The sequence below is a fragment of the Bombus fervidus genome, chromosome 2 (genome assembly GCF_041682495.2).
Source record: "Bombus fervidus isolate BK054 chromosome 2, iyBomFerv1, whole genome shotgun sequence".
Lineage (NCBI taxonomy): Eukaryota > Metazoa > Arthropoda > Insecta > Hymenoptera > Apidae > Bombus > Bombus fervidus.
This window is the reverse complement of record NC_091518.1, coordinates 22,489,734-22,516,696: the sequence shown is the minus strand read 5'-3', so window position 1 is coordinate 22,516,696 and position 26,963 is coordinate 22,489,734. Positions and strand designations below refer to the sequence as shown.

Genomic DNA, 26,963 nt, shown 5'->3' with positions numbered 1-26,963 from the left:
TTGGTGGGACTGAAAGGGTATTCTCTACTACGAATTACTTCCGGAAGGGCAAACGATCAACAGTGAAAAATATTGTACCCAACTCGAAAAACTTAAAGAAGCCATTATCACAAAACGTCCTGATGCGATGGACAGACATGGCGTCGTGTTCCACCACGATAACACGAGGCCACACGTTTCTTTAGCGGTGCGAACGAAACTTTTAGAGTTTGATTGGGATGTTTTACCACATCCTCCAAACTCTCCAGACCTTGCACCATCGCGCTATTATTTGTTCCTCCCCCTAAAGGATTTTCTTCGCGATAGAAAATCCAAATCAGTAAACGAAGTAGAAAACGGTCTCGAAGAATATTTTAAAAGTAAGCCAAGAGAATTTTGGAAAAATGGCATTATGAGGCTACCGGAGAGATGGCAAAAGGTGGTAGAAGAGAAAGGATTGTATATTATTTAAGAAAGATACACAGTAGGAAATATATTTTATACTTACCTCCTATTTAAAAAACAAAAGAACTTTCCGGACAACCTAATAACTGTTCTATTTCTAATCGTTCGTCTTCATTTTAGTATAAATCTAAAATGTCTAGTTGTGGAAAAGGAGAGGAAACAAAGGCGAAGGGAAATTCATCTCGTTTGTTCAAAGCGGAACTCGAATTTCTTGTTAGTCGTATCTATAGACTTCTTAGGAAAAATAATTACGCCAAACGCGTGGAGTTTGGTGTTCGCGTCTACCTGACTGCACTTATATTTATACTTGGTTATTTGACTGCTGAAGTTCTGGAATTGACTGAAAACGCAGCACGAGACAATAAAAAATTCAGAATCATACCCAGACACGTTCAACTCGCCAGTCGTAATTACGAGGAATTGAACAAATTACTATTTAGAGTCACCATCCGTCAAGGGGATGTTTTGCCAAACATTCAAACGGCACTTTTGCCAAATAAAAATGGAGAAGGCATAAGCAACGATATATCCACGAAACGGTCCTTTTAAGGGCCACAAATTATCTTCAAAACGAAGGATCTTCTCACAAACGAAGGATTTACACAATTGTCACCATAAATTACTAAATTTTGTAAAACGATTGAAATAAGAAATTTCAAATTTTCAAAATTTTCAAATTTATCAGTCATAAAATATTTAGAAATTCTTGCTTGGCTATTATTTTAGGATCATATATTAATATAAAGGACAACGGGACTGCCCGTTGGAATCACTCGGAAAAACCCGAATGCTGTAGCAATTACGAAACAATCCAAACGCAGTTATTCGAAACTCGAGACAATGAGCTTGGGCCTGAAGCGACGACCGGTCGCCGAACGTAGGTAGCCACGGTCACGGGATGAACGTTGCACCTAACGGAGACGTTGAATCGCATAGCCCGCCTTTAACGAATCGGTCGTATCGATATTTGACGATAAACGACCCAACGACCCCGTAGTTAGGCACATACGGATGGTCGCCAGAGGGTGACGCATTTGGCAAGCAGCTTTTGTTCTATCAGCCCGTATATCTGTCGCCCGTTATGAGATTTTCCCTGACAAATCCGATGACCTGGTGCCGTAAGGACACCTCATCGTAGTTTTGCTCGGCAGCGACGAAAGGTTATCCTCTTGCTTGCAGTCTTACTAGCCAGAAACCTAGTGCGTGAGTAGCGAAGAGTGAATCGAGCGAGCAGTGTATCACGAGGAATGAGTCGAGTCCGACGTAGACTTTGAAGCAAAGTATATCCGTTATCTCGTGGTCCGTGGATTCGTTATATCGAATCTAAGATCATTGTCATTAGTATCTAAATTACTGTGGCCAGTTGTCGATCTTGTATTCGTGGTAATAAACGTTATCTAACGATAGTACAACGACGATGAACAACCCAGGCACAGATATATACACCCTTACACGCCTCAAATCCAAGTCCTAACGCAAACCCGACGTATAAATACTATAGATTGAATCTCTGGAAAGTTGTCTGGTAAGGACTCGTTGCCTGATATAACAATGGATGTCTTTCATGTCCATCGTAAAATGGAACGGAGAGCTGTGTTTCATCTGGTACACGAAAAGTCCCAAAGGGTGCTAAAAATGATAACAAAGGACATGAGTACTATTATGAGGACCGTGCTACAGGCCTTCATAATCGTATGGGAAAATTGTTCGTATTATTAACTACTTCGTCATTGTTCTACATATCATTATTACGTTATATCGTTATATAAAAAAAAATTATGTACTATTTATTACCCGAATTTAAAATCTTAAAGTATCTTGTCTTAAAGTAAAAGTAGAATCATTTATGATCAATGTGATAAGAAACTTGTAAAAAATGCAGATGAAGTTGACGGTGATTTGGAATTGGAACTTTCTGAGTTAAACTTATTATACAAGTTCGAAATGAATCCATGAAATGCAAGAATTCAAACTTTATTTTGTAAAGAAAAGTCAATATTTATATAGTATGCAAAAACATATTGTTTAAATTGTTAATTAATAATAGTAAAACGCGGTAAATTAAAATATTACGATGCACATATTCCATGAAATATGTTCCTAATTATATTGTAACTTTGAAAACAAAATGGAATATATCGAATATGAAGAGTAAGAAAATATATTTCGTCTCTTCTTCGGATGACATTTCTCCGGTATAATATTGGTTAAGGAAGTTAACAAGTAAACGTATAGAAGTCTGATGTTGAATAAACCCGAAGTACCAGAACAATACATACTATAAAATACGTAATACATAATACGTAATACAAGTACAATAAAAACGTTGCAACTTGTGCAATAGTGTGTACTGGTCTCTTAAAGCCGAATGCTCACGAGCGACGTCAGAACGACTCGAACGGTTGAAATTTGTTAGATTAGAATCATCCGTACATCAAACTGTTAGAACACTCGCGCAATATAGTTTATACAGAATAGTTACGCGTAATATTAGGCACGATTACTGGACAACTCCCAGTATTCTGTAAATAGTTCTATTAAATAGTCAATCACATACAGTGCAAACGCCGACAAAGCTAGAACGATTTAGATCGCAAGCAGCGATATAACAATAATGATAAATAAAAAAATAAATAAATACTTTCTATTTTATATTACAAATGCACTACACTATACACTGTACATAATATGTACATTTGCATGCTGTACGCCCGCGCTTGAACCGTATTTACATATTATATCTACATTCTATACTTTAACGTTAACGATGATATCATTGAAAAACTATTATTTGAAAAAGAGAATAACAAAATAGAACAATAATTTTTCGTATTAAATACATTTCATCTTATTTTAGAACTAACAAACATTAATAACAAATATATTTCGTAGAATATTAGTATCGTAATACTTTACTTTAATTCGCCGCATTTTATTGTTATTAATTAATAATTTGAATAATATATTTTTACATACTATATAAATATCGAATTTTCTTAATAACATAGAGTTTGAATTCTTGTATTTGATGCATTTAGTTCGAAGTTATAATTATTTTAAGTTAGGAAGTTCCATTTCCATGTTTCCCTTCGGGGCATTGTCAATTTCATTTATATTTTTTACAACTTTTCCATCACATTTTCAATAATCATAAATGATTGTACTTTTATGATAATTTAGGATTAATAGAATGATGTCTTACTAGAATTTTAAGTGTCTAAAGGAATAGAAATTTCGCATTTTATGACCATCCTTCTTTTTAGGAACTGTCTTTTGATAACTAGGTAAATAAAATCACCGATATAATGAGCAGTTAGCGAAGGGCTAATATATACGTATTTACATCATTTAATTTACATCAAAAGTGTTCTTTACAAGTATATACAGCGGTAGAGGATGTGTTCTTTGTCTGCTGACTGACACATTTTCAGCAGATGTTCGTTACAACTGCACAATACATTATAGCGAGCAGCTGTACCCCAGCGAGATCCACTTGAAGCCGACTTTTCTGTGATTGGCTGATAAGGTAGTGGTGGGGAGAACCTAAACGACGCTTGGTATATAACTGTGGACCTCTGTTGCTAAACGGTAGTTCTGGGATATCTCTCGGAGATAACTGTTTTTTGTATCCAAGAAAAGTTCTCATTATGACTGGTCGTGGGAAGGGAGGAAAGGGATTGGGAAAAGGAGGAGCGAAGAGACACAGGAAGGTTCTCCGTGATAATATCCAAGGTATCACGAAGCCTGCCATTCGTCGTCTAGCAAGACGTGGTGGCGTAAAACGAATCTCAGGTTTGATCTATGAAGAAACCCGAGGTGTACTGAAGGTATTCCTTGAGAACGTAATTCGTGACGCTGTCACATATACCGAACACGCGAAAAGAAAAACTGTAACCGCAATGGACGTGGTTTACGCCCTGAAGCGTCAAGGAAGAACGCTCTACGGATTTGGTGGTTAAATTTCTATGGATTCCGCCTACTCAGCTTCGTATAAAACGGCTCTTATAAGAGCCACAAAATATATGCGGATGAATAACTCTCGGAAACTATCATTGCTACTATTTAATGATGAGTAGGATGAAATTTTTAATTTTTACTTTCGTTTGCATCTAGCATTTGTTGAACTTATTTTTGTTGAGATTATTTTATATTGTTTAAGATCGTAAAATGTACTTCAATTTGGCTTTATAGTTCTGTATTTGTATAATTGTAGTGTTAGTAGTAGTTGTATTGTGTTAGTAATATTTCTAACGTTAAATATGTGTAATACATCATGTATATGTATAGTTCAATGCAGAATCAGAATAAAGCAAAATCATACAATGTTTTCAATTTATAATATTTCTAAGTGCCAATATAATATAATTATGCATGTTTTGTATTTTCTCTGTGCATTTCAATACTTTTTATGTAATATCAATTAAAGATACTGTTCAGAATAAATATTTAGAAAAGGGTATATTTAATATGCGCAGATTGTATTTGAAAAAATTTGCGAATACAGATGAGAATTTTTATAGAGCTTATCTGATAAACCTTATTCCGTACAAATGTATTTGTGATATTAGTTGATTAGAGATGCGCTATGAGAGAATATTACATAAATTAGCGCGGTATAGGTAAGTATTTTAATTATAGTTTAATGCAAGTGTTTTGTTATTCGCAAGAACAAAGTGTATTTACAATAATCTTTTGACACTGTTTCAGTAATCACGCTTTTTCTCGATCTAACCTACTAAGCATTGTAAAATTTACACGTAGAAAGATGTCAACAGATCCAAAAGCTTTGGAAAAATCTAAATTTGTATTAAAAGATATGTATTTTGCTGGTGTTAAAGCAGTTTCACCTAAAACTCTTATGCTAAATAAAGTCAAATTTAAAGATGGAATATTATACGTTGGAGACCAAAGTTTTGAACTTAAAGAAAATGTTTATTTAGTTGGTTTTGGCAAAGCTGTCATGGGTATGGCAGTAGTTCTTGAACATATGCTTGGCAGTTATTTGAAGAGAGGTGTAGTTAGCGTTCCCTCTGCATCGACAGACTCGATGTGGAAATCTGAAGACAAATCATATTTTCCTTTAATAGGAAGTGGCGTAGTAAAATATTACGAAGGTTCTGAACATAATCAGCCAGATGATAGATCTTTAGAAACAACACATGAAATTATAGACTTAGTCGAATCTCTTACAGAAAATGATACTTTAATTGTATTGATATCCGGTGGTGGTTCTGCGTTGCTTTATATGCCAAGGCCAGTAATTGAACGTGAAGATAAATTATATGTTTGTAAAATGCTTCAAGCAGCTGGAGCTGATATAAAAGAGCTTAATATAGTGAGAAGTAAATTATCTATGGTGAAAGGTGGTGGTTTAGCTCGAATGGCCTATCCAGCTACAATTATCAGTTTAATATTATCTGATATTGTAGATGATCCTATAGAGTTAGTTGCTAGTGGTCCAACGGTATACAATAGTAAAGGTCCAAAAGAGGTAATAGCTATATTGAGAAAATATAATTTATTTGAACGTATAGACGGTGATGTGAAAAAACTTTTAACATCTAAAGAAAAATTTAACGATAAGAATTTGCTAATTCGAAAGAAAAAACAATTCAAGCATGTAACTAATATTATTTTGGGAAATAATACAGTGGCGATTGAAGCAGCTTCTTTGCAAGCGTATCATCACAAGTTAACTCCAATAATATTAAGGCCTGATGTTGTAGGTAATGTACATGATGTCAGTTTAGCATATGTTCATATAACAAGTTTGATATGTCTTGCATTGGATAAAGTTTTAGAAAAAGAAGAATTTTTTGAAAAAGTAAAAGATATTCCTGTACTTTCTTTATCTGCTGCTAAAGTGGATGAAATTTATAACTTAATTGATAATGCGAGTGAAGAAGGAATAGTATTGATTGGAGGTGGTGAACCAACAGTAGTAGTTAAAGGAAAAGGGAAAGGTGGTAGAAATCAAGAATTAGCACTACATTTTTCATTAGACTGGTTAGCAAAAATTAAAGGTTACCCTCGATTTTCGGAATATGAAGTAATAATGTTGAGCGCAGGAACAGATGGACAAGATGGTCCGACTGATGCAGCAGGTGCATTTGGCTATCCTGCTATTGGCCCACTGATACATGATGTATATGCAAGAGTAAAGTCTATAGCATCAAAAGTAATAATTAAAGAGGAGGAAAAGAAAGAAGCTCTTAGAAAAAAACTGGAAGAGCAAGAACAACTTAACATACAACAGCAGCGTAAAGATCTATGCAAAACGCAACAATTAAGTGGGTTTATAACAAATAAAAAGAAAGAAATAATAAAAACAATGGAAAAGGAAGTTAGTCCTAACAAAGAAATAGATGAAAATGATGAGGATAATGTAGTTCCATTTATACTTCGAACAATGGAAGTAGAACGTATGTTACCTGAAAATGCTTTAAATGAGAATGATTCATACAATTTATATTCTCGATTTAAGAGAGGTACAGATTTATTTAAAACTGGTTTTACTGGTACGAATGTTATGGACTTACACTTCATCTATATAAAAAAACGTAAATGCGACTGTAAAATAGATTTTGGAAAAGAATTTTTCCAAAATGCTTTAGATGTACATGACTTACATATTGATATCTCAACTATAAAAAGATATAAAAATTTGTATAAACGAGAACCTTTTGATTGGGATAAATTTTTGTCTAGACCATCGGCTGTGGTCGAGAAAAAGATCGACCAACTTAATATAAAAATTATTGATGCTAATTTGACCGATCCATGTTGTCGCAAAGACAGAAAATTTCCGCTTAAAAATCTTTTGGAAGATAAAGATTTGCCACTGTAACATATTTTGTAAAACAGGGAAATTTTCTACACTATATTAAAAATCTTATAAATTTAAATGAAAAGTTTTATTTTTTAAAGATATTTGTATACATTAGAACTTAGACATGAATAAATAATATATGCATGCAAATTATCATTAAAATTTTTTAAAGTACAAATACTAATACTTATCACGCTGATTTTAATACGATATACACAATAGATATATCCGTTTAACTCCTTTCGTTAAATAGAATTAACCACCACGTGTAACATACGTATATTTTCACTTTTAATCGTCATTAACCCAATTAAAAACTTGATTAGTGAGATTCATTAACATTTGTTTATATTAAACAATGAGATTAAAATAACTTATATTTAGATAAAATATTTAATTTATATTTAAATAAATTATTTAATTTATTTCTAAATTTTTATCTAACACACACACACACGCGCGCGTTCGCACATAGTACACATGCACGCACACGCTCGCACATACAATGCTCATTCTACATACATAATAGCAAGTGATTTGTACTACACAATTACCTTGTATTATTGTTGCATATAACATACACGATATTTAGTACAAAAATTTGTATTGTGGGCTAAAGATCCCAACTAAACAAATGATGTTTAACTAGCATATCACGCACGCCATCTTTCAGAGGTTGTGATTGTTCTTTTTTTGGTGGTAATTCCCAATCAGGATTTAAATTAAATGCAAATTGACTTAATATTCTTAATTCACATTTAATTTGTACCCAGCCAGGACTATTGATAAAACTCCACGGTTGGTACCTGTAAAATTAATAATACGTAAATTATTACAATAAAAAATATAATAGAATTATAATAAACTATTATTATTTTGTTCAATATATATCTAGTACCATTTTTGTACAACTTCTACACACGAACATAAAACTTCAAGCCATAAATGTAACACTTGTTCATTTAATCCGAGACAAATAAGAGATCGTAATTTTACATCCATTTGAGCATGTGCATTATCGTGGGTTAAATTTACTGACTGAACGCATCGGTATAATAACTGGAAAAAAATTGCTTAGGGTTAGGTTATAAATGTGGATCAAATAATCTGTTGTAAAGATAAATAGTACTACCTCTTCAGGCGTGAGAACTTTACCATCTTCATCCAGTCTATATGTCTTACATAACACTAATCTACTGTAAACTGAATTAAAGTCCTTTTCCACTTCTCTATTTGAAGCTTCTTCGATAAAAAGCCATGGATGACATGGACCACCTAAGAATGATGGTCTACGCATTCCATGTTCTAATACTGCCTTAATAGCGGGACACAAAGTTCCCCTGACTAAATCAGTAACAGCTTCGCTAACTGCATCATCTCCAGCACACGTATATTGTTTACTTCTTTCGTCTAATAATTCTACAAATTTTGCAGGAAACCATCCTCTTAATCCATTAAGTTCTCCCACCCAACAATGTTCATCTTTTTGACTTATAATTGTAATTATATCATTTTTTCGAAAACCTAATTCATCATCATCATGTCTTTCAAAATCTGTATAACGTGATCATAGAAATTGAAAGAGAAATGATCTTATTGTATATTAATATTACGTATAATTAGGAATATTTTCACAACTTAAATATATGTTAATGACATACCTAATAACGCCTTAGCTCTCCTTTTTCTAGTGCGTGAAACATTAACATAATTATCATGATCTTTTGCATGACTCTCCATACTATAATCTGCTATAAGCACAATACTATTTAATTTCGGGTCGACATTTATAAAATGTCTAGCAACTTGCAAAACAGCTTCCCTTAAATCAACCAATATTTCTAAAATATTTAGAACGTGTGATTTTCAATTTCTTTAAAACGTCACGTTTGTTTTATTCATGGTATCAATATACCTGTTTGTCGAATATTTTTTGACTTTGCATCATCTTCAGTATCATAACTTCCAAACAAGAACGTTTGAAACATTGATTTATTTTTTTTCATTTGACGCCTTAAAAAAATACAGACCATTATAACAGTTAGAAATAGAATGTTTATATCAGAAATTTAATTATAAATAAATATTTAATTAAAAACTTAATGAAAACATTTCAAACGATATAATTTTAAATTTATTATACCTATTGAGATGTTGTTTTGGTAAATTTGGTACAGCATCAGGATTACCCACTAAACCACCTTGATCTGCCATTAAATAGGCCAGGTGTCTACGTCTGTGAGTTTCAACCAAAACGTCTGTTAATGATCCACTTACTTCTAAAGACGTCTAAGAAAAGATGATAACTTTCGGTTATAGAAATTAGCTCATTACCTGTATAACAAATTTTAATAAGAATTGGAAAATGAGAACTTACTTTAAATAATAGATCGACATCGTCAATATCTCCGGGTATATCCGAAAGAGCGTTAAATATTTGTGCAGAGTTTTCTAATTCCTTTAATTCATGTTCTAAAAAGATATTTAATATTTTACACTTGTGAATATATTTACTAGCAATATTATATACCTTTAATTTTTAACATTCCAAGTGTAACTTGAAACAACACTATAGATCCATCAAAAAGAAACATATCCCATATACGGAGCAATATTTTTTTATGTACAACAGATGCAAATAAAGTCAGGAACCAATGTAAAGATATTAAACTTAATTCTATATCATGTTGAACTAAAACATGGTCGATATCAGGGAGATAATTAGCTACTAATGTACGAAGTACTCTTTGATCAGCTTGAATACCTGTGAAATATTTTTAAAATTGAAATCCATTATTTTTTTACATAATTTACTATATGTTAGTAGTATATTACCTAATAATGTTGAAGAATAGTAAGATGCTGGCAATAAATCTTCTACTATTGTAGCCATCATCCAAAAAGCATCTTCTTCTTCTAATAATAATAAAAGAGAAGCTGCTATTGTTCCTGTACCTTGGCAATATCTTTGCAAAACAAATAGATTATACAATAAATAAATAAGGATATTACATACAATATTATTTAATAAAAGTATCATTACCCAATATCAGGATATAACCAAGCAAGAGCACGCATAACACGTCTTAAACGTGGTATTCCTGTGCTGTGAAGGTGGCTAAAACATGCATTAGCAGGCATAATACGTAAAAGATCCTTTTCAATCTGTTTATTAGTTACCAATGCGTCATTACTTGATGCTTTTACTATATCTTTATACATTATCTCAGAAGAACATTTTTTCTGAAGTGCACCTGCAACATTAAATAAAGTAATTTATCTTGTATCTGTATATTGTAAAATGTTAGGGATGGGGGAAGTTGTTGCGATGAAAATTTTGGACAGGAATGGGTGAAATCTCGTTACCGTTGTATTGTTTGGGACCTCAAAACATAATTTGGAACCAGACCAGATAATTGACCAGATTCAAAAACCTGATGTTCCTTACCTGACATTCTCATCCAAATTTGAGGTCTCAGAGAGTGAGGTATACCACGATGAACCATATCTCGCAATTTATCTGTACGTGGCAATCTTCTATCCATATTTTGCCAAGAAAATTCAGCTACTTCTTTATTATGGCTGAATTCTAACAGAGCAACCCATTGTAGTCTAAATATAGAAGTATTTAAAGTTAGCTTTATTAATTTTATTAATTTGATAACTATTGTTCATTTGATTTCTTCATACCTGTGTTGGGGATCTTCAACAAATGGGATACCTAACAACTTTTTTGAACTTTGCTCTGGGCCATCTTCTTCTTCTACACGAAATCCGAATTCATCAAACCTATCATACATTATATTTGTATACATAAGAAAATTAATTATAATGTATTAAATTATCATGTGTTATAATAGTATTTTATACTAAAAAATTTGTTATAAACACCTATATTCAGGTTGCGAATTGGGATCATCAGGTTGATTTAATTTAGCTAAAATATCTTGGGGCCACATGGATGGCGTTAAGGCAGAAAATGGACCTCCTGGTGCGGGAGATAAAACTTCACCACACAATCCTGAAACTTCTACTTCAAATTCATCTTCAGAAGCAGCAGTTTCCAATTTTTTCTAAAGAATAAAGATATTGTGTAATTTCAAATGAACAATATGCTAACAATGTGTAATCTGGTTTTTGGTAATTTATGGTAAACTAAATATTACTTTACAAAAACTCTTTATTTTCACAAATACCAAGCTTTTAATTCTCCTTTATTCATAAATAAAATAATCGAATGAGAAATTCATTAAAATCAAATAGATAAAAATACTAACGTTATGGTCTTCTTTTCCAACATAACCTTCATGATCACGAACATTAAATAACGATTTAGCGATATCCATTTTGTAGAGTTTTTAGATATTTATTTATTGTTTTTTATATATTTGTTTACTTATTATTTTACATTATTTTATTTTAATGATATCATATATTCCTCGTATTTAAAAAATATTAATCTATACACGACGTTCACGGTATTGACACTATTATTCTGCTATTATATTTATGTCGCCATCTAACGAACCTACTGATAATTAAACCGATAACACACCAATATAAATATTTAAATCTGCGCAATGACTTACAGATAGTAAATTTATCGTCTGTTACGTTTAAAACAATTTTTGTGGAAAACTTATATAATAATTGCTGAATGGTTGATTTACAATTATGTTATCCTATTATACATTTTCAGTAATACTTTACAAAAATTATACGTTATATATAAATAATGTATTATTATCCGATGGATATTAAAAAGTATGTTTCAAATTGATAAAGGAAAGGTAACACGTATTAAAAAATATTTATTCGTATTGTATAACAATTTAACATTACGAAGCAAAAAATTGATTACGTATCAAGTGTTTACTACAATATATATAGCTATGAATCAGAATGAAAATAAATGTAGCTCATTTCAACACATCACGTATTGTTTATTGTAATATTCTACATAGTACATTTATCAAGTTACGATCTAATTTTCTTATTATATAAGAACGATTCCTACGAAGAAGACAAATTAATTACACGTAACTAATTGAAGTTGCACATAAATATGTGTAAGAATTAACATTATGTTGTTTTAAACGCGATGCCATAATTCCGGTATACAGGAGTTTGCAATTAACGTGTATCAGCAGGTGTGCTATAGTATATGGAAGAAGCGGGAAAAGTATCTCGACCAGAATCTAGGGTTTTTCGTTAGCATTCACGGTATCGAGCTGCGAATTGGACTTTACCGCCGACATTATACATAGAAAATGAATCCGATTGGGCAGCGTGGCACGAAGGCCACATCCGGCAGCAGCACTGCAGTATTGGTCGATCCCGCTTCAGTAACACCGAAGTTGGTCGAATTTCCTATATATTATTGATAAATAGCTCGCGTTACTCGTGTGACTTTTACCATAAAATCAACGTCGGTGTCCGTAATTAAGGAAGGAAACTCTCGATTCACCGGAAACGTCGTATATACCAATAACCAAGAAGAGACGCAGAAACGGTTAGGGAGTAAGCGCGTTAATTCTAACAAGAGAATCATCGTAAGGGATTATCGTACATTGGGTGTGACGGACATTTATATATCCGAACGCGAGTTGCATGAAAGTCGTGCCGTGTTGCGTGAAGTGTTGAAGGAACGCTCGATTATTCGTGGATCTCGATGGGTGTATGTGCGATTATGTCGAGCGCCACCGAACCGAGGTGAGCGTTATAGAAGGGGAAACTGGCCAAAAGAAGCTGCCTTCGAATCTGTTTTTTGCTCCGCCATTGTACGCTACGAGAGTACCGCGAAGGAAGCCGCTTGCCTCATTTTCCCCGTGTTTTTATCTTCAATTACATTTTTACGTACCGAACGTTAGCTCGACCGTGTAAACGCGCCTACGTCCGCGTTTAACGCACCGTCTCGTGGTTACGCTATTCACGAGGCGAAGCACGTTAGTGTCTTCTATCTTTCTCTGTTTCGTGTTTTCTATCTCGCTCTAACTTTTTCCCTTGCTCTCTCTCTCTCTCCCTCTTTGACACGCACGCACAGACACACACGTACGCGCGCGCGCACACACACATACACACACGCGTGCGCTCGCGCAAGCACGCACGCACATACACGTACATTTCTCATTTTCTTTCTCACTCTCTTTCCCTTTCCCTCTGGTGTATATAATACCTCTCGATGCCTTCGACATCTCTGCGGAAGTCGTATGTGTAAAGGTTTTTCGCGTACGTGGACATCGGTGAATACGCGAAGTGATTCGTATAATAGTAGTGACTTTTGCCGGGGATACAAATCTTGCGCGTCATTATGCAATAGACGACGTGCAACTGACGAGAAAGAACTGCCTCCTCTGTTGAGGACGAGGACGAGGACGGCGGTGGTGTTGTGCGGCATGTTTTTATCTTTGTTTTCCAATTCCGTGCCACGACGAGGAAACGCTGCCGCTACTGCCGCCACCGCCGCCGCCACCGCTGCTGCTGCTGCTGCTGCTGCTACTGCTGCTGCTACTGCTGCTACCACTGCTGCTACTACTACTGCTGTTGTTTTCTATATTTCGCGACGAGTAATCACGTGGGAATGCGTCAAACGATGCAAGCATATCTGTTATTAATCTCCACGACATGTATACTTGGTAGTGATATCTAGTGTAATTATGTGCAACACTCCGTAGTGCTGACCGGAAATTTCTACCTTCGATTAAGCTTCCTTCCTACCTCCTTAATCACTTTTATTCAACGTTCTATCCTTCGTTATTTCGTCAAACAACACAGTGTTCGGGACTTTCTTTCACAAACGCGTAGCAGCGTTTTGTTTCATCGCATTCCAATTTCTTAATAACGCGTTGATATCGTTATTCGCCGGCAGCCGCTTACCGTCTCAGCTTACTCTACGTTCGAAGTTCACCGCTCGAATACTGTGATCCGACATATATTGGAACATACATCTTCGTGGGAAGAACGATCTTGCTTCTCTGACGTTCCTCTTCGCTTACTCCGCGTGTTTGGATGTTGCCACACCGAGGAGTATCGGTTTGAAGAATCTGCGATTTTCAACGGGCTTCCTATTCTGCGAGCGAAGAGTACAAGGTAAGCGGAATTTTTATGTTTTACTTGCTTCTTTATTAAATTAAGTATCGGTGGCCTTTCCCTCTCGCTTTCGATATTTCGAAATAAAAATTGTTTCACGTGATGCTGATCACTAGTACATATACTAATTAATTATGCATTAAAATTGCTTCTATTTTTAGATATTCGTGATACTAACTACTAATGACTTGTTTATTTATGCATTTTTTATTTGATGTTTTTTATTAAACGTTTGGCAAATGACAGCCAGCTTGTACCTTATAAACATATGAATGCTGAAAAGGAAATTAAATAGTGTAATTTGCGATTTATATAATAACGTAGTATTTTGTTAGATACAAATACATTTGTTCTGTATACTATTAATTTATTCAATATATGCTATTTACATTTAGGTAAATTTAGTCTTAATTCTTGTAAATATACTTCCGTAGATGTATTATAATGAGTATCTTAATAGTATTAACGGAAAGCCAAAGTAATTGTTACACATATATATATATATCTAAATAATAATATATATAATCTTATAAATATTTATTTTTGTATATTTATTTGCAGATTAAGGTTATGAATTGGTCCACAACACGCAAATGAAACAAGGAAATGAAGAAATTAAACAGGATGGAGAATACTGTTGAAACAACATAATATTAAATGTGGAATGAATGAAGAAAGAGTACGTGGTTCAAAAGGGAAATAAAACAGAAGAAAGAAATTATTCCAAAGCATAACAATAGTTAATACAAGTGCAGGACAATAAATCAGTAATGGATGAATGGGAGTGAGAACAGCACATGTGAAGTGTAGGTGTGGGTGCGTACGCACGTGGGAGCCTCTGGATGTCGAGGCCGCAGCACTGGCAGTGTCAGTGGCAGTGATGGCCCCTGCTCTGACGGAAGGTGGTCCTCAAAAGCCTGAAAATTTGCTCCCTTCCCTTCCAGCTGGTGGATTTCTTTCCCCAGAGCAGGCTACAGAGTTGTGCCAGAATCGTGAAATTCTGGCGAAATTTGTTGTTTCTGCAAACGTCCAACCATCAAAGATTGATGAACAGTGCTTACATGGTATATCCAAAGACCTCATTCGTGATGTCATCAACTCGAAATATGCCAATGATCTTGATAGTTTGTCTACATTTACGCACGGATCTGACTTGATTACAAAGAAGGCATTGATAAAACAGGACTGTGAACAACTGGACATTACGGGCAGTCCTGGGAAAAAGGTGACTGATACTATAATGAACGACCCATCTATGGGTGATCAAGCGGACAATATGGGTTTTTTGAAATCAAGCGCAGATTTGCCTTTGGTGGGCTCAGAGACAATAGGAGATAATAAAAGTCTGGATGTGGATCAAATAATGGCCTTTGGTACAGATATAACTGTGGATAATGAACAATGTAATATGAGCAATGTTGGTGATATTGGACAGAATGTTGAGGAGATTTTACAAGTTATTAAATCTATTGAAGGTGTGGAGAATGCAGAAAATATATCTACAGGTAGTAATGAACCAGCGCAAAGCACTGTGGATGGAGTCGAAATGTTTTCTATGCCTGAAGAAGGATTTCCTTCTTTTGAAAGAGATTTACTTGATGTTGATGTTATGAGTATTTGCAATATTGCTGATGCAGTGGACCAACAGAAAGTCAACACCTTAAAGTTACAGCAAGATATTGTTGCTCAAAAACAACACGAAAGTGAAAGGAAATGTGCATTTTTATTAAGAAGACTGAGGAAGCTTCAAGCAAGAATAATAGGCAGGCATGTTGCTGAAGAAAACACTGGAGTTCTTGAGCTTGCTCATCATGGAGTGAAAAAATATCTTTTTCAAGAATTGGTTAATATCAGTTCTAAGTCTAATGTTAAAAACTTTCCTGAGATTAGTAGTAGTTTGAGTTCATTTTTGCAAAAAATTGAGAAAATGTGTGTTGCCCAGAGCAATAGTGTGAATCGTCAGCGATTGTGTTGCCGTTATTTTGGTGATGGATCGCGTGACAATTTGAGTAGTACTTCTGGTAATAATAGCAACCGTCAGTCAGTGTTTGGTACACCTCAAGTTAAAGTTAGAGGCGAAGAAGTAGAAAGTGTGGCAGGACCTTTAGCCTCGCAATTACATATTGTGGAATCTAATCTTGACTCTGATTGTACTGCATCAAGTAGTGGTGGAGAAAGTTGTGATGAAATGCAGTCATTTAACAATCCACATCAACAAAGAATATCTATGTAAGTTTTAATTTCTTTTATAAAAAAAAATTCATGTTTGGATTTGGGACCATTCTATTTTCTCTATAGTTTCAATAGAATGGAATTGTGAATTTAAAATAATTTTGTACATTTTATTTCCTAGAGTAATTTTGTAATGCAAAATTTAGTACTGTTATCTTAGTATTCCTTTAAACTTCTTTGTTTTTAACACGTATTTGAGTTTATAAAAAACTGGAAACCGAACAATATTTTGGGCCGGTTTAGATAAATTTTATTTGACTATTATGTTACTTAGTATAGTGAGTTTAGGTACATTACTATTAAAAATAATTGTTAAATGTAGTAGAAATAAATAGATAATAAACTAAAACAAAACAATAGGTATATGTTATTTCAATATTTATAGTAATATTTCAAATATTTTCGATACATAGAACTGTACTTACTGTAAATTAATTGATAAAATATTTTTTAACAAAATATCGATTGTTATTTAGTCGGTTAGCATTTATTTACTAATTTATTTCTTATATTTTTATCAATAATACTTGCAGATCAAAACGAGCAGCATGGAGGTATGCTCAAGATCGTGCAGGTGTAGCAGCAAGATGGACGTGGCTGCAAGCACAAATATCGGATTTGGAATACAGGATTAGACAGCATAATGAATTGCAACGGCATATTAGAGCTAACAAGGGTTTAGTGATACTTGATAATGCAGAAACAGTGAATGGGTATAGTGGTGTTTTACCGGGTTCTACAGGACGTTATAATTCACCAGAAGGTGAATTATCTGCTAGTAGAACTCGGCCGTTTGTCTGGAGTTTTTACAGGAAGAGGAAATTATTACAACTAGATAAGTTACATGAAGTCTCAAAACGTGCTGCAAAAGCATCAACTGTAAGATGCAATTGCGATCGTGTATTACCACCATGTGCTTTATGCACTGGAAGGTTAGATCCAATGCAACCGCAAGAACCAATTGAACAAATGTCTGTACAAGAAAGGGTTGCACTTGTGGATCCTAGTTTTCATCCTGTTTTGTCATTTCCTGATGGTAAAACATTATTTCTGTATATGTTTATTTATGTACATACCTTGATAAGATGATATAATTTGTTATGATGTGTAGCATAAGGTTTTTGAGAATCTACATTAATCTGTGTAACCTTTTGCTGTGCAGAAATCACACAGGGAACTCATCTTGATGCTATCATGAAAACAGTGGAATGGCAACAAAAAATGTTAAGGGGAAATTTACGGATCACACGTTTAAAAGATAAAGATACCAATGAAAGGAGAAATAAGAAACTTCCAGGGCACAGGGCAAAATATGCAGCTCGGTTAAAAAAATCATCCTCAAGTATTCTTACCGCAAGTATGTAACATGTTGCATCATGCAATTGTGTAGTAAAGAATTCTTTTTTAGTCCTTTCTAATCTTTGTTTGTTGATATTCTTTATGTAGGAATTAAGAAGAAAATGCTAAAAGGAAAGAGAAACAGGCTTGGTCATGATAGAAGCGTTCATGGTTTAAGTAGGAAGAGGGTACAGAAACTGACAACTGAAGATGATGATGATATTAGTGCACTTTCCAGCTCTAGTAAGCATTCATCTCCAGTGCCTTCTCCTTTACATCACACTATTGCTTCTACTACAGAGAAGAACATAGTTAAAGAAAAGAATTCTCATGGGTCAGTGTTATTAATTACATTTATTAACAAAAATATACATTAAACATATAATTAAAATTGTTAAAATTTTTTTTCGCTTCAGACGATTGAGGCAAAACTCGTACGATATTGATAATATAGTTATACCATATAGTGTAGCTGCTTCAACTAGGCTTGAAAAGTTACAATACAAAGAAATATTAACACCAAAGTAAGTAACATTTTATTGAATACATTTTTGTATATCAAGTAGGGTAGTTATTAATGTTATGCTATGTTTTTTTTTTTCTCCAAGGTGGAGGTTATGCGAAGAGCCTTCAAAGTTGGATATTAAAAATGGTGTTATGCATAGGCCTAGTCAAGACAGTGATGTAAGTACATCTAATTACAGGAGTATGAAATTTTAAATAATTTTACACTAGTGAGATTAAACGTATCTTGTACATTATTTTTAGTTCGAAGATATGTCAGACGAAACTATAGCTTTAAGACATGAACGAAGCGAACGAGAAGAAAACAAACGTTTTATGACGTATATGAATATGCCACATCAGTCTCGTATTCGACATAATCGTAGGACAGATAGTCGGGCAGATAGTGGTGCGAATACACCAGGTAATTGTACATTATAATTTACTTAATTTAAATATCGAAATTAAAATATTGAAATTATCTGTAATTAATCTTCTTGTGTTCAGACAATTTATAAATTATTTCTCAATTGTTAGATCCTATGTCTCCGCACGCAAGTGATTTTGGTGGAGACATGATGTCACCAATTACGTCACCTCCTGCAACTCCACACGTTCAAGAATCAGAACATCAACATAACTCTGATAACTTGCATCGATCATCTGCTTTGCAAAATGCTATACGGCGTCGTACTGCGCCTATGTTAAGAGTAGGGAAAGACGACACTGGTGCTTCGGTAAATGAAGATGAAAATGAGGTATTATTTTTTGATCTGATTAAAGCACATTTTTAAATACAAAACAGAATATTTAAAAAAGATTGTATATTGTTTTTCGTTAGATTTTGCCGTATGAACCAAGGATATTTCCATTATCCGAAGAAGTATATGACAAAATGCTGGAAGTAATGCCAGATGGGCATTGGCAAGCTTCTTCAGCATCTCTTTGTTCCCGTGATGAAGAAAAAGCGGACGATGTACGTACACTGTGTTTGTATTAAATATTTGAGTGTTAATTATCAGAACTTTTTATTATGAAAGAAATATCTGAATGCTCGTACTGATTATTAATATAAACTTTGAGCCAACTTTCATGGCTCCTCGAGGCTATCCCTGGTAAGCAGTGTTATTTGATGCTTCCTATTTTAAATACAATTGATTTTATTTTTATCGCATATTTCAGATTTTAGTAATATTTAAGAGAGACTGCATTGCGTTTACATGAGTTTTATAAGCATTAGAATATTTTGACGAATTAGCCTGCTGATTGTTTTTTTCAGCTCTTACAAGCTTGTACATTTAAATATAGTTTTTGTAATATATGCAGAATAACCGTTGGAAAAAATAGTTTTTCATAACAATTTAGGTAGATGTTAATATTTCGTTTCTAGGATGGGGAAATGGATTCTCCAGAATCAGATTCGACAGAATCAGCTTGTTGTGACGTAGAGGGTGAGGATCCCAATGATCCTGAATGGACAGTAGCTGACGATAGGGATACTGAAAAGGAACGAATACGTCCAACGGCTAAAAGATAGGATAAAGTCTTTAATACATACAGCATGTCTACGTCGTCGTTACTATATGCAGAAGCTACCTGTCAATTGTTATATATACCTGTCGGTCATGTAACATGCACCTTAAGTTAATGGTATTATGAATCTGTAAAGTGTATTATAAATATAAATTTTATAACTTCATTCTGCTTAAATTAATGGGAAACCTTAATAATTGCTTTTTAAGTATTGCTATTTCGGCCAAAGCATTAGAATTGTACAGGACTACCATCCTTTTATTTAGAATAAGGATATTGTTATATTTTTCTTTCATTGTTATAACCGATAAAATAGGACATAGTCCTTCAACAGTTAGAATCTCATATGACCAGAAATAGACGATTTTATATTTAAAAAAAAAAAAAAAAAAAAAAAAAAAAAAGAAAAAGAAAAAAGAAAAAAGAAAAAAAAGAAAAAAAAGAAATAAAAAGAAATAAAAAAGTGTATTTATATTATAATCAAATTCTTACGTTAAATAAAAGTGCCAACTAAAATGTTCTGTAGCATTATCCTTCGATGTTGCATATTTTTTCTAGTTAAGACGAAGCGATGTTCATTGTACAATAATTGCAACCATTCGACAAAAATTCAACTACTACGAACACACATAATAATGTATTGTATATATGTCTATATTGTGTACATCGTTATATTTCTATATTTGACTTCTCTTATGTTGTTTATCATTTCTTCAAGTGATTTCATAATTTTTGCATCTCATATAACAGTCAAAAGCAGTTTACTTATTAAATTTTAAAAGGACATGTATATGATCATTTACATTTAATTTATGTATTTTACGTGATTTTGTGTTATCCACAGGTAAGAAGATGGAACTACAAAAGGTTGATATATTTATTAAATTTTAGTTTTTATAAAGAAATGAAGTACTAAAAGTAAACGACGTATAATATTTTGTTATCAAGAAATAACTGTACCCTGTATTTTGACTGTTATGTTCTTATTTATAATTTATAGAGCATGAATTCATGTTTAAGTTACATGTTCAAAATCTTACGTCACTGTGATTTCATAATTTTTTAATAATCTGTGATATTATATGTAATTTCTTTCTTATTACATATTTTATATTTAGTCAAACGTACGTACTACCTATATTTAAAAGTCATGCGCTTAGATTTTGTACATCACATTTTGAATGAAAATAAACAGGCAATAATAGAACATGTTTTTCTTTTACTATTTATGTGCTGGTTAATATCACAAATTATATCAAAATGTTAAATGAAATTTAATTTATCACATCATGAATATAAAATAAACAGGATTAAAATAAATGTGTGTTTCTGCACGATCTTGTCATTTTCTAATAATATTTGAATTTTATTTGAAAAATCTTACATGTATGTTCATATAAAATTTATACTGAATCAGAATTAAAATATACACAGTTAATATTCTTAATATCCTTACAGTTGAGAGACTAAGATTCATTTAAATATTACTAAAGGAAATATATTGGGTATCTAAATTCTCCAAATTTACTATTACAGCAGTCTGACTCGTATCAAAACGTGGAACAGATATTAATCTAACAATTTGATTTTCATCACCTAAAAATTAAATTATTAATCACTTTTTATTTTAGTACAAATCGTAGCTTTTATTCCGCTAAAATATTTTACAATGAGGCACAAACCTTTCCACAATTTCGTTTCAAATTTGTCTGTATTTCCCACGAAATATATATCTGGACATGTTTCCATAATAAACAAATCTTTCTTATAGTATGGGCAAGCTAATAGCGTGTCTGGAGCAGTTGGACACATATGTCTCCATAATAAGGTCTTTTCTAGCCATTCAAGAGCTGAAATACCAGTTTCACCTGCTACTTTAATGATATCTTGAATTGATTGACCACTAGTACCAGTTATTATTCGTCCTTCAATTTTACTAATCCATGGATTTGTGGTACTTTTAAAGCTTTCAAGTCTATGTTATTGAAATAGAATAAATTTGTGTATACATAATAAAATGTGGTAATTGCTTGTTTATACAATTCAATATATACAAACCTAGATGATTTAGGTAGTAAACAAGGATGAAATGGTCTTTGAGGCAACATAACATTAGTGGGATCATGTTCTCCTGGCATTAAAGTAATAGAACAACATGTTGCTAAATTACTTAAGAATGTATCTACAGATTTTATTGCTTTTCCAAGTTCTTTAGCTATGTCTGTTGCAGCCTGTGATGTATCATTACTTTTTATGGTATTACCTAATAAAGATAATAAAGTATTATACAATTATAGTGTTATATATAATTTTTATAATAGCGAATGTGATTTACCTGCTATAATGAGTCGAACAATAGAAGTATTATCCTTTTGTACCGTTATATTACCAGCCATTCCACACAACCATTCCATAAAAAGGGACATTCCTAAACTGTCACAATTATTAGATAAATTTAATCCAGACACTATCACCAGCTTCTTTTGCGATACGCATTCTTTTAAAGATTCTTTTGGTGCACATCCAGGAAAACACCAATCCTTTACCTAAATAGAATTATCACTATTATGTTAAACATAAGAAAAATATAACAACAATTATACTTTTCTAGAATTAAAATTACCGTAAATGCGCCATCACTATTTTCATTGCCTAATACAGCACAAACAACTCCGGTAACAATTTGCTTTAAATCAACTTGCTCGCCTACTAATTTAATTCGCAACATTTCATCTTCCAGAAATGGTTGATCTTTCTCTGAGCAATAATTTGGTTTAGAACAGGAAACATTAAACTGATGTTCTTCACTAAGTTCTCTTAAAATTGATGGTTTCCATTGTTGGTGTTTATACAATGTGCCAATTATTATGCACTGTTGGTTTTCTAAATTTTCTAAATCGGCCAATTTGACAATCGGAACATTTCCTGTGCGAGAAAGGAAAATATACGCATTATATTATCCATAAGAAGATTTATATATATATTTTTATTATATGATCATAACCTTGTAATATAAGAAAAATTAATAAACGTACCCCATTTAGCTTTAACACGCGGAATTAGAACATCCCTTAATTCGGCAAGTCTAGCAGAGTATATGTGCGCATATTGTCTAGAATAATCATTTTTCATGTTTACAAACATTTTCGAAAGATCTTTATAATCAGCTTGTTCCCTTTCAAATACTTCTGGCTTCTCTTTCCCCGGCTTCACAAATAAATCATTACATTCTTTTTTAGTTTTATGAACCATTTTTGACTTAGATATATGCGAAATTTAATGAAATAATTTACGTTCAGCTATTACTCGGTTATACCGGTTTTACCGCCAAATTTGTCTGAAACGCTAACCTCACTAGCGCCACCATGAGGCCAGTTGTATGGAAAGTTTGAAATACAATAGATATCTTTTAGCTTCACTACAACTTTGTCTTATTGTACAAAATTTACCAAAAATATTTTACATTCCTATCAATTACAAGAGTCGTTTTATTGATTTTTAAATTATTTGCGAATGATATTGAATATTCGAGATAAAGAAAAGGAAAAAGTAATATAAAAAAGTAAAACATATAATAAATGATGTAGGGACTAGTAAAAAAAAACCACTTGAAGCTATGTATTTTACTTGTTTTATTATTTCCAAATCTTGCTTAGAACCTGAAGAAATTCTTTCACAATCTAATAATTAATTAATGATAATTAAGTTTAACATTAACGCCTGACAACGACGAAGTAAAGATTATATACCTATATATATGTATATATATTAATATACATATATATATTTATATTTTAATTATATATATATATATGTGTGTGTATATATATATATATCATGTATAAGCTAATCCTTGCCCAGACACACGTGTTGATATGCAGTTGTTCATTCAATTTTTCTTCTACGGGCATATAAATAAAATCTTATTGCTTAATATTTTTTAAATATATATATATATGTATATGTACATATATGTATATATATGTGCATATATATGTATACATATGTATATATATGTATACGGTATCATTACCATTACATATGATGATATGTTTTTGTAGTCCCAATGATTAATATGCACACATTTGTGCAAATGCCTCAAGCGTGAGACATATTATGGACGGATTGATCCAGATGCAAAATGGACTTTCCGAATAATCGAAGCGGATCGTAAGAATTTCTTTCGCACTAATACGTGCAACAGCTCGATCAAAACCTTTTCGTTTTTCTGTCTCCCTCGCCTATTTCTTTTACTTTGCCTTATTTTTTTTTTGTAATTGTTTGCATTCAAATTCGATTGCAGAAAAAATATCTTAATCTAATCAGCTGGCGTTAGTTTGCGATCGATTTTCGGAATGTCCTTATGTATCCGGCAGTATTTTGACGAGGCCTAAGATTGTCGTTTTAACCTCGCCCGTGAAGAAGGTGACGAAAAAAAAAAAGAGAGAGAGAGACGCGGCCGCTTACGGGTCGCTGTATTTTCTTTTTTTTTTTGTTTTATTCATTCTCTATACGTAACCATATTGAATCGATCGCGGAGAGGCATCACTCAAAAGCCCCGTCGACATACTGGTTATTTATTTATTTTTTATTTGCTCACTAAATATCAGATTCTTAATTCTGAATTAATTTTATATCGCTACGGTAAAGTTATTATTTTTTTTCTTTTTAAATATCACAATAACCTTACACAGAAAGCTGCAACTAATTTATAATTATATTAATATTAATAATATTATTATTATATCATTATTACTTTATCATAATTAAATATTATTATTTATTATTATTGTTGTTTTTATTATCTACCTCGTAAATACGTTGGGATTTTTATCTTTTTTTTTTATCCTTTTATCTTTCAACGAAAACACCCTAGTAAGTAACTCTTACGCGCGATTCTTTTTAGGGTAATTGCTTCTTTTAAACACATGACTCGTGCGTATTGGCGACTTTAAATTTCGCATTTATATCCGTTGGCGGAGGATGAAGTGTTCATTGTTTTACGCATGTGTTCAATTAAAATTGAGTAAAAGTAAATCAGCCGGTTTCTCTTGTTTCTTTTTTTCACTCTTTCTGTCTGATTCTTTTTTTAAATAGTTTTCCGGCACGTCCCCGTTTTTTATCATCGAACCATACGTTTGAAGTTGTCCTCTATCGCTTCCTCGATTTCGATCGAGAGGCTCTGTCGGTCGCGATGTTTCGCAACATCAAGTATTTAAATATGCGTTACGACATTAATCAAGAATAGATCGTTAATCAAGAACAGTTAGATTCTCCTTTTTCTTTCTTATGTATATATTTTTTGTAAAATAAAAATTTAAATTAATTTAATAGAATGTAGAAAGTAACGAGGAAATGTTTTTCTTAATGTTTATCCTCAATTAATTCTGTTCTCAATTAACGATATTTTCTACACAATTTCACCTAATATGTGTAATGTGTATACGTACATCGAATTGAAAATTCACACACTTACTTACTCTAGTTATATGTGTGAATTTGTCGGAATAATTTCCATTGTTTAACAAGATCCACGATGTTTGTTCACGGAAGAAAATGTTTCAGTATTGTGATCAAGAGAAAGATCGATGATACGTTTGCGATAAAATATTCGATAAGAAGTGTCGAAATTCATGATAAAAGTAAATTAAAAATTTACATTTCAAAACTACGCAATAACATTATCACGTTATTTTTTTTTTTCTTTATAAAACGTACCCAATCTATTAAATTGTGTGGAAAATCTTTTGTCGAATTAAAATTGAACATTCTTAATGAAAAATTCAAATTAATCGTTGCGTTTGGTACGCTTTGAATATACCCGTCTGAATATAACTCGATCGCTCGAAGTAACAATCGTATCGATATCTTGATAAAATATGGCGCGTGTCAGTAATCGTTTGCGCGGCTAACGAGTGTACGTGCAATAACCAGGTGTGAAGAACAAGAAATGATCGTTGCAGATCGTTGCAGTGTAAACGACATTGCTGAGCGCGAAGCAATTGCTGAACGACGGCCCACCATTTGAATGAATTTTTTCCGTGAACAGGTATCGGCTTATAAACATTATAAACATATCACAATTCGGGCGTCTTCTATTAGAGAGTGTTTTGTAATATGTATATACGTCGCTATCTCTTTTTTCTAAATCACGTTACACACGATAGATTCGATTAACATAATAATTAGACTGCTGATTTTTTATGGAAATTCATTTTTTTTTGATAATATGGTTAAAAAAGCACAGACTTGGTAAAATATTGTTTCATCTACCAAGTATTATAGAAAGCGCTATACTCTGGATGCTTTATACATTCTTTCACATTACGCGCATTCTCTGAAATTTTGCACTTTCAAATTTCTTATAAATGCATAAAAACCCGTAGTCTAATAATAAATGTCACCGAACATCGTTTCCTGTTCGTTAATTTCTACTTTGCGTGAATAATGACGTGAATTTAGTTTCCTTCGCAATAAAAATTTTCCTATCGTTACACATGTCGAGCTTGCAGTTTTTATGGTTTTATGGAAAATAAATCTTTTAAAGTATAATTTTTCAACGCATACTCGCATACAATTGTTTTTGAGACTACTTCGTGTAAACTGAGATTAACGATTAATCGAAGTTTGTACATTAAAATAACGCTTAAGTATAATAATCGACACTCTTGATTAAATCAACGATCGATTTTTGTAACATACTTTCATCCTACGTGTTTTAATAAAATTCTAGTTAACAAATTGTTAACCTAAGAAGGTTTAAATTTAAACTTTCATAGTATCTTCCCGCTCGACTTTCTAGTTATTCTTTCGATGTTTAGTTTTCCTATACGGGCTCGCTATATTCGATAGTATTATGTACTTTCATCGAAAATTTAACGTGATTTCTTAAATAATCAGTGATTATGTACCAACAGAGTGTTATTACACCACGTTGAAAGTCGAGTGCCCGAGAGCACTCGAAACACATTCGATTACTCGAAGTTGGATTTCG

General features: G+C 32.7%; 6 protein-coding genes across 8 annotated transcripts; 4 read left to right on the top strand and 2 right to left on the bottom strand.

Annotated features, from left to right (window-relative positions):
* The first annotated feature begins 448 nt into the window (after positions 1 to 448).
* Positions 449 to 993, top strand: LOC139998052 (histone H2A-like). Its single transcript, XM_072022272.1, has one exon. The coding sequence runs from the start codon at positions 577 to 579 to the stop codon at positions 991 to 993; it is 417 nt and encodes a 138-aa protein (XP_071878373.1). The 5' UTR covers positions 449 to 576.
* A 2,923-nt stretch (positions 994 to 3,916) lies between these two features.
* On the top strand, positions 3,917 to 4,463 carry LOC139994533 (histone H4). The gene has a single exon (XM_072017304.1). It carries the CDS (start codon positions 4,092 to 4,094, stop codon positions 4,401 to 4,403), a length of 312 nt encoding a protein of 103 aa, XP_071873405.1. The 5' UTR covers positions 3,917 to 4,091; the 3' UTR covers positions 4,404 to 4,463.
* Positions 4,464 to 4,935: 472 nt separating this feature from the next.
* On the top strand, positions 4,936 to 7,423 carry LOC139994527 (glycerate kinase). The gene is made up of 2 exons (XM_072017293.1): positions 4,936 to 5,063; positions 5,152 to 7,423. Exons 1-2 carry the CDS (start codon positions 5,023 to 5,025, stop codon positions 7,289 to 7,291), a joined length of 2,181 nt encoding a protein of 726 aa, XP_071873394.1. The 5' UTR covers positions 4,936 to 5,022; the 3' UTR covers positions 7,292 to 7,423.
* A 386-nt stretch (positions 7,424 to 7,809) lies between these two features.
* LOC139994439 (small G protein signaling modulator 3 homolog) lies at positions 7,810 to 11,808 on the bottom strand. Of its 2 annotated transcripts, none has more exons than XM_072017084.1 (14): positions 11,551 to 11,808; positions 11,165 to 11,346; positions 10,964 to 11,062; positions 10,722 to 10,885; positions 10,317 to 10,527; positions 10,109 to 10,239; positions 9,804 to 10,037; positions 9,651 to 9,745; positions 9,417 to 9,562; positions 9,189 to 9,286; positions 8,935 to 9,114; positions 8,406 to 8,692; positions 8,172 to 8,332; positions 7,810 to 8,079 (listed from the first exon to the last, which is right to left on the bottom strand). In XM_072017084.1, exons 1-14 carry the CDS (start codon positions 11,617 to 11,619, stop codon positions 7,887 to 7,889), a joined length of 2,250 nt encoding a protein of 749 aa, XP_071873185.1. In that variant the 5' UTR covers positions 11,620 to 11,808; the 3' UTR covers positions 7,810 to 7,886. The 2 variants fall into 2 exon arrangements, with proteins under 2 accessions (XP_071873185.1, XP_071873174.1); XM_072017073.1 differs by having other exon boundaries at positions 8,406 to 8,827; positions 11,551 to 11,806.
* A 765-nt stretch (positions 11,809 to 12,573) lies between these two features.
* On the top strand, positions 12,574 to 20,135 carry Nsl1 (non-specific lethal 1). 2 transcript variants are annotated; one of them, XM_072017050.1, is made up of 12 exons: positions 12,575 to 12,985; positions 14,142 to 14,362; positions 14,924 to 16,591; positions 17,128 to 17,630; positions 17,757 to 17,951; positions 18,041 to 18,266; positions 18,349 to 18,456; positions 18,541 to 18,616; positions 18,701 to 18,860; positions 18,974 to 19,194; positions 19,278 to 19,412; positions 19,827 to 20,135. In XM_072017050.1, exons 3-12 carry the CDS (start codon positions 15,141 to 15,143, stop codon positions 19,971 to 19,973), a joined length of 3,222 nt encoding a protein of 1,073 aa, XP_071873151.1. In that variant the 5' UTR covers positions 12,575 to 12,985; positions 14,142 to 14,362; positions 14,924 to 15,140; the 3' UTR covers positions 19,974 to 20,135. The 2 variants fall into 2 exon arrangements, with proteins under 2 accessions (XP_071873159.1, XP_071873151.1); XM_072017058.1 differs by having other exon boundaries at positions 12,574 to 14,362; positions 19,806 to 19,879.
* A 1,207-nt stretch (positions 20,136 to 21,342) lies between these two features.
* On the bottom strand, positions 21,343 to 23,399 carry LOC139994464 (DNA polymerase delta subunit 2). Its single transcript, XM_072017130.1, has 6 exons — positions 23,005 to 23,399; positions 22,593 to 22,894; positions 22,305 to 22,515; positions 22,028 to 22,232; positions 21,652 to 21,944; positions 21,343 to 21,565 (listed from the first exon to the last, which is right to left on the bottom strand). Exons 1-6 carry the CDS (start codon positions 23,219 to 23,221, stop codon positions 21,447 to 21,449), a joined length of 1,347 nt encoding a protein of 448 aa, XP_071873231.1. The 5' UTR covers positions 23,222 to 23,399; the 3' UTR covers positions 21,343 to 21,446.
* Between the last annotated feature and the right edge of the window lie 3,564 nt (positions 23,400 to 26,963).

Excerpts from the sequence above, each read along its gene's own strand:
- LOC139998052 (XM_072022272.1), top strand. The coding sequence starts at position 577 with ATGTCTAGTTGTGGAAAAGGAGAGGAAACAAAGGCGAAGGGAAATTCA.
- LOC139994533 (XM_072017304.1), top strand. The coding sequence starts at position 4,092 with ATGACTGGTCGTGGGAAGGGAGGAAAGGGATTGGGAAAAGGAGGAGCG.
- LOC139994527 (XM_072017293.1), top strand. The coding sequence starts at position 5,023 with ATGCGCTATGAGAGAATATTACATAAATTAGCGCGGTATAG. Across the intron at positions 5,064-5,151 it reads CATAAATTAGCGCGGTATAG|TAATCACGCTTTTTCTCGAT; the intron begins GTAAGTATTTTA and ends ACACTGTTTCAG.
- LOC139994439 (XM_072017073.1), bottom strand. The coding sequence starts at position 11,619 with ATGGATATCGCTAAATCGTTATTTAATGTTCGTGATCATGAAGGTTAT. Across the intron at positions 10,528-10,721 it reads AATTTGGATGAGAATGTCAG|GTGCACTTCAGAAAAAATGT; the intron begins GTAAGGAACATC and ends TTAATGTTGCAG. Across the intron at positions 9,115-9,188 it reads AAAAAATATTCGACAAACAG|AAATATTGGTTGATTTAAGG; the intron begins GTATATTGATAC and ends TAAATATTTTAG.
- Nsl1 (XM_072017050.1), top strand. The coding sequence starts at position 15,141 with ATGGGAGTGAGAACAGCACATGTGAAGTGTAGGTGTGGGTGCGTACGC. Across the intron at positions 18,267-18,348 it reads AAAGAAAAGAATTCTCATGG|ACGATTGAGGCAAAACTCGT; the intron begins GTCAGTGTTATT and ends TTTTCGCTTCAG. Across the intron at positions 18,617-18,700 it reads GGCCTAGTCAAGACAGTGAT|TTCGAAGATATGTCAGACGA; the intron begins GTAAGTACATCT and ends CATTATTTTTAG.
- LOC139994464 (XM_072017130.1), bottom strand. The coding sequence starts at position 23,221 with ATGGTTCATAAAACTAAAAAAGAATGTAATGATTTATTTGTGAAGCCG. Across the intron at positions 22,895-23,004 it reads GCGTGTTAAAGCTAAATGGG|GAAATGTTCCGATTGTCAAA; the intron begins GTACGTTTATTA and ends TTTCTCGCACAG. Across the intron at positions 22,233-22,304 it reads TGTTCGACTCATTATAGCAG|GTAATACCATAAAAAGTAAT; the intron begins GTAAATCACATT and ends TATCTTTATTAG.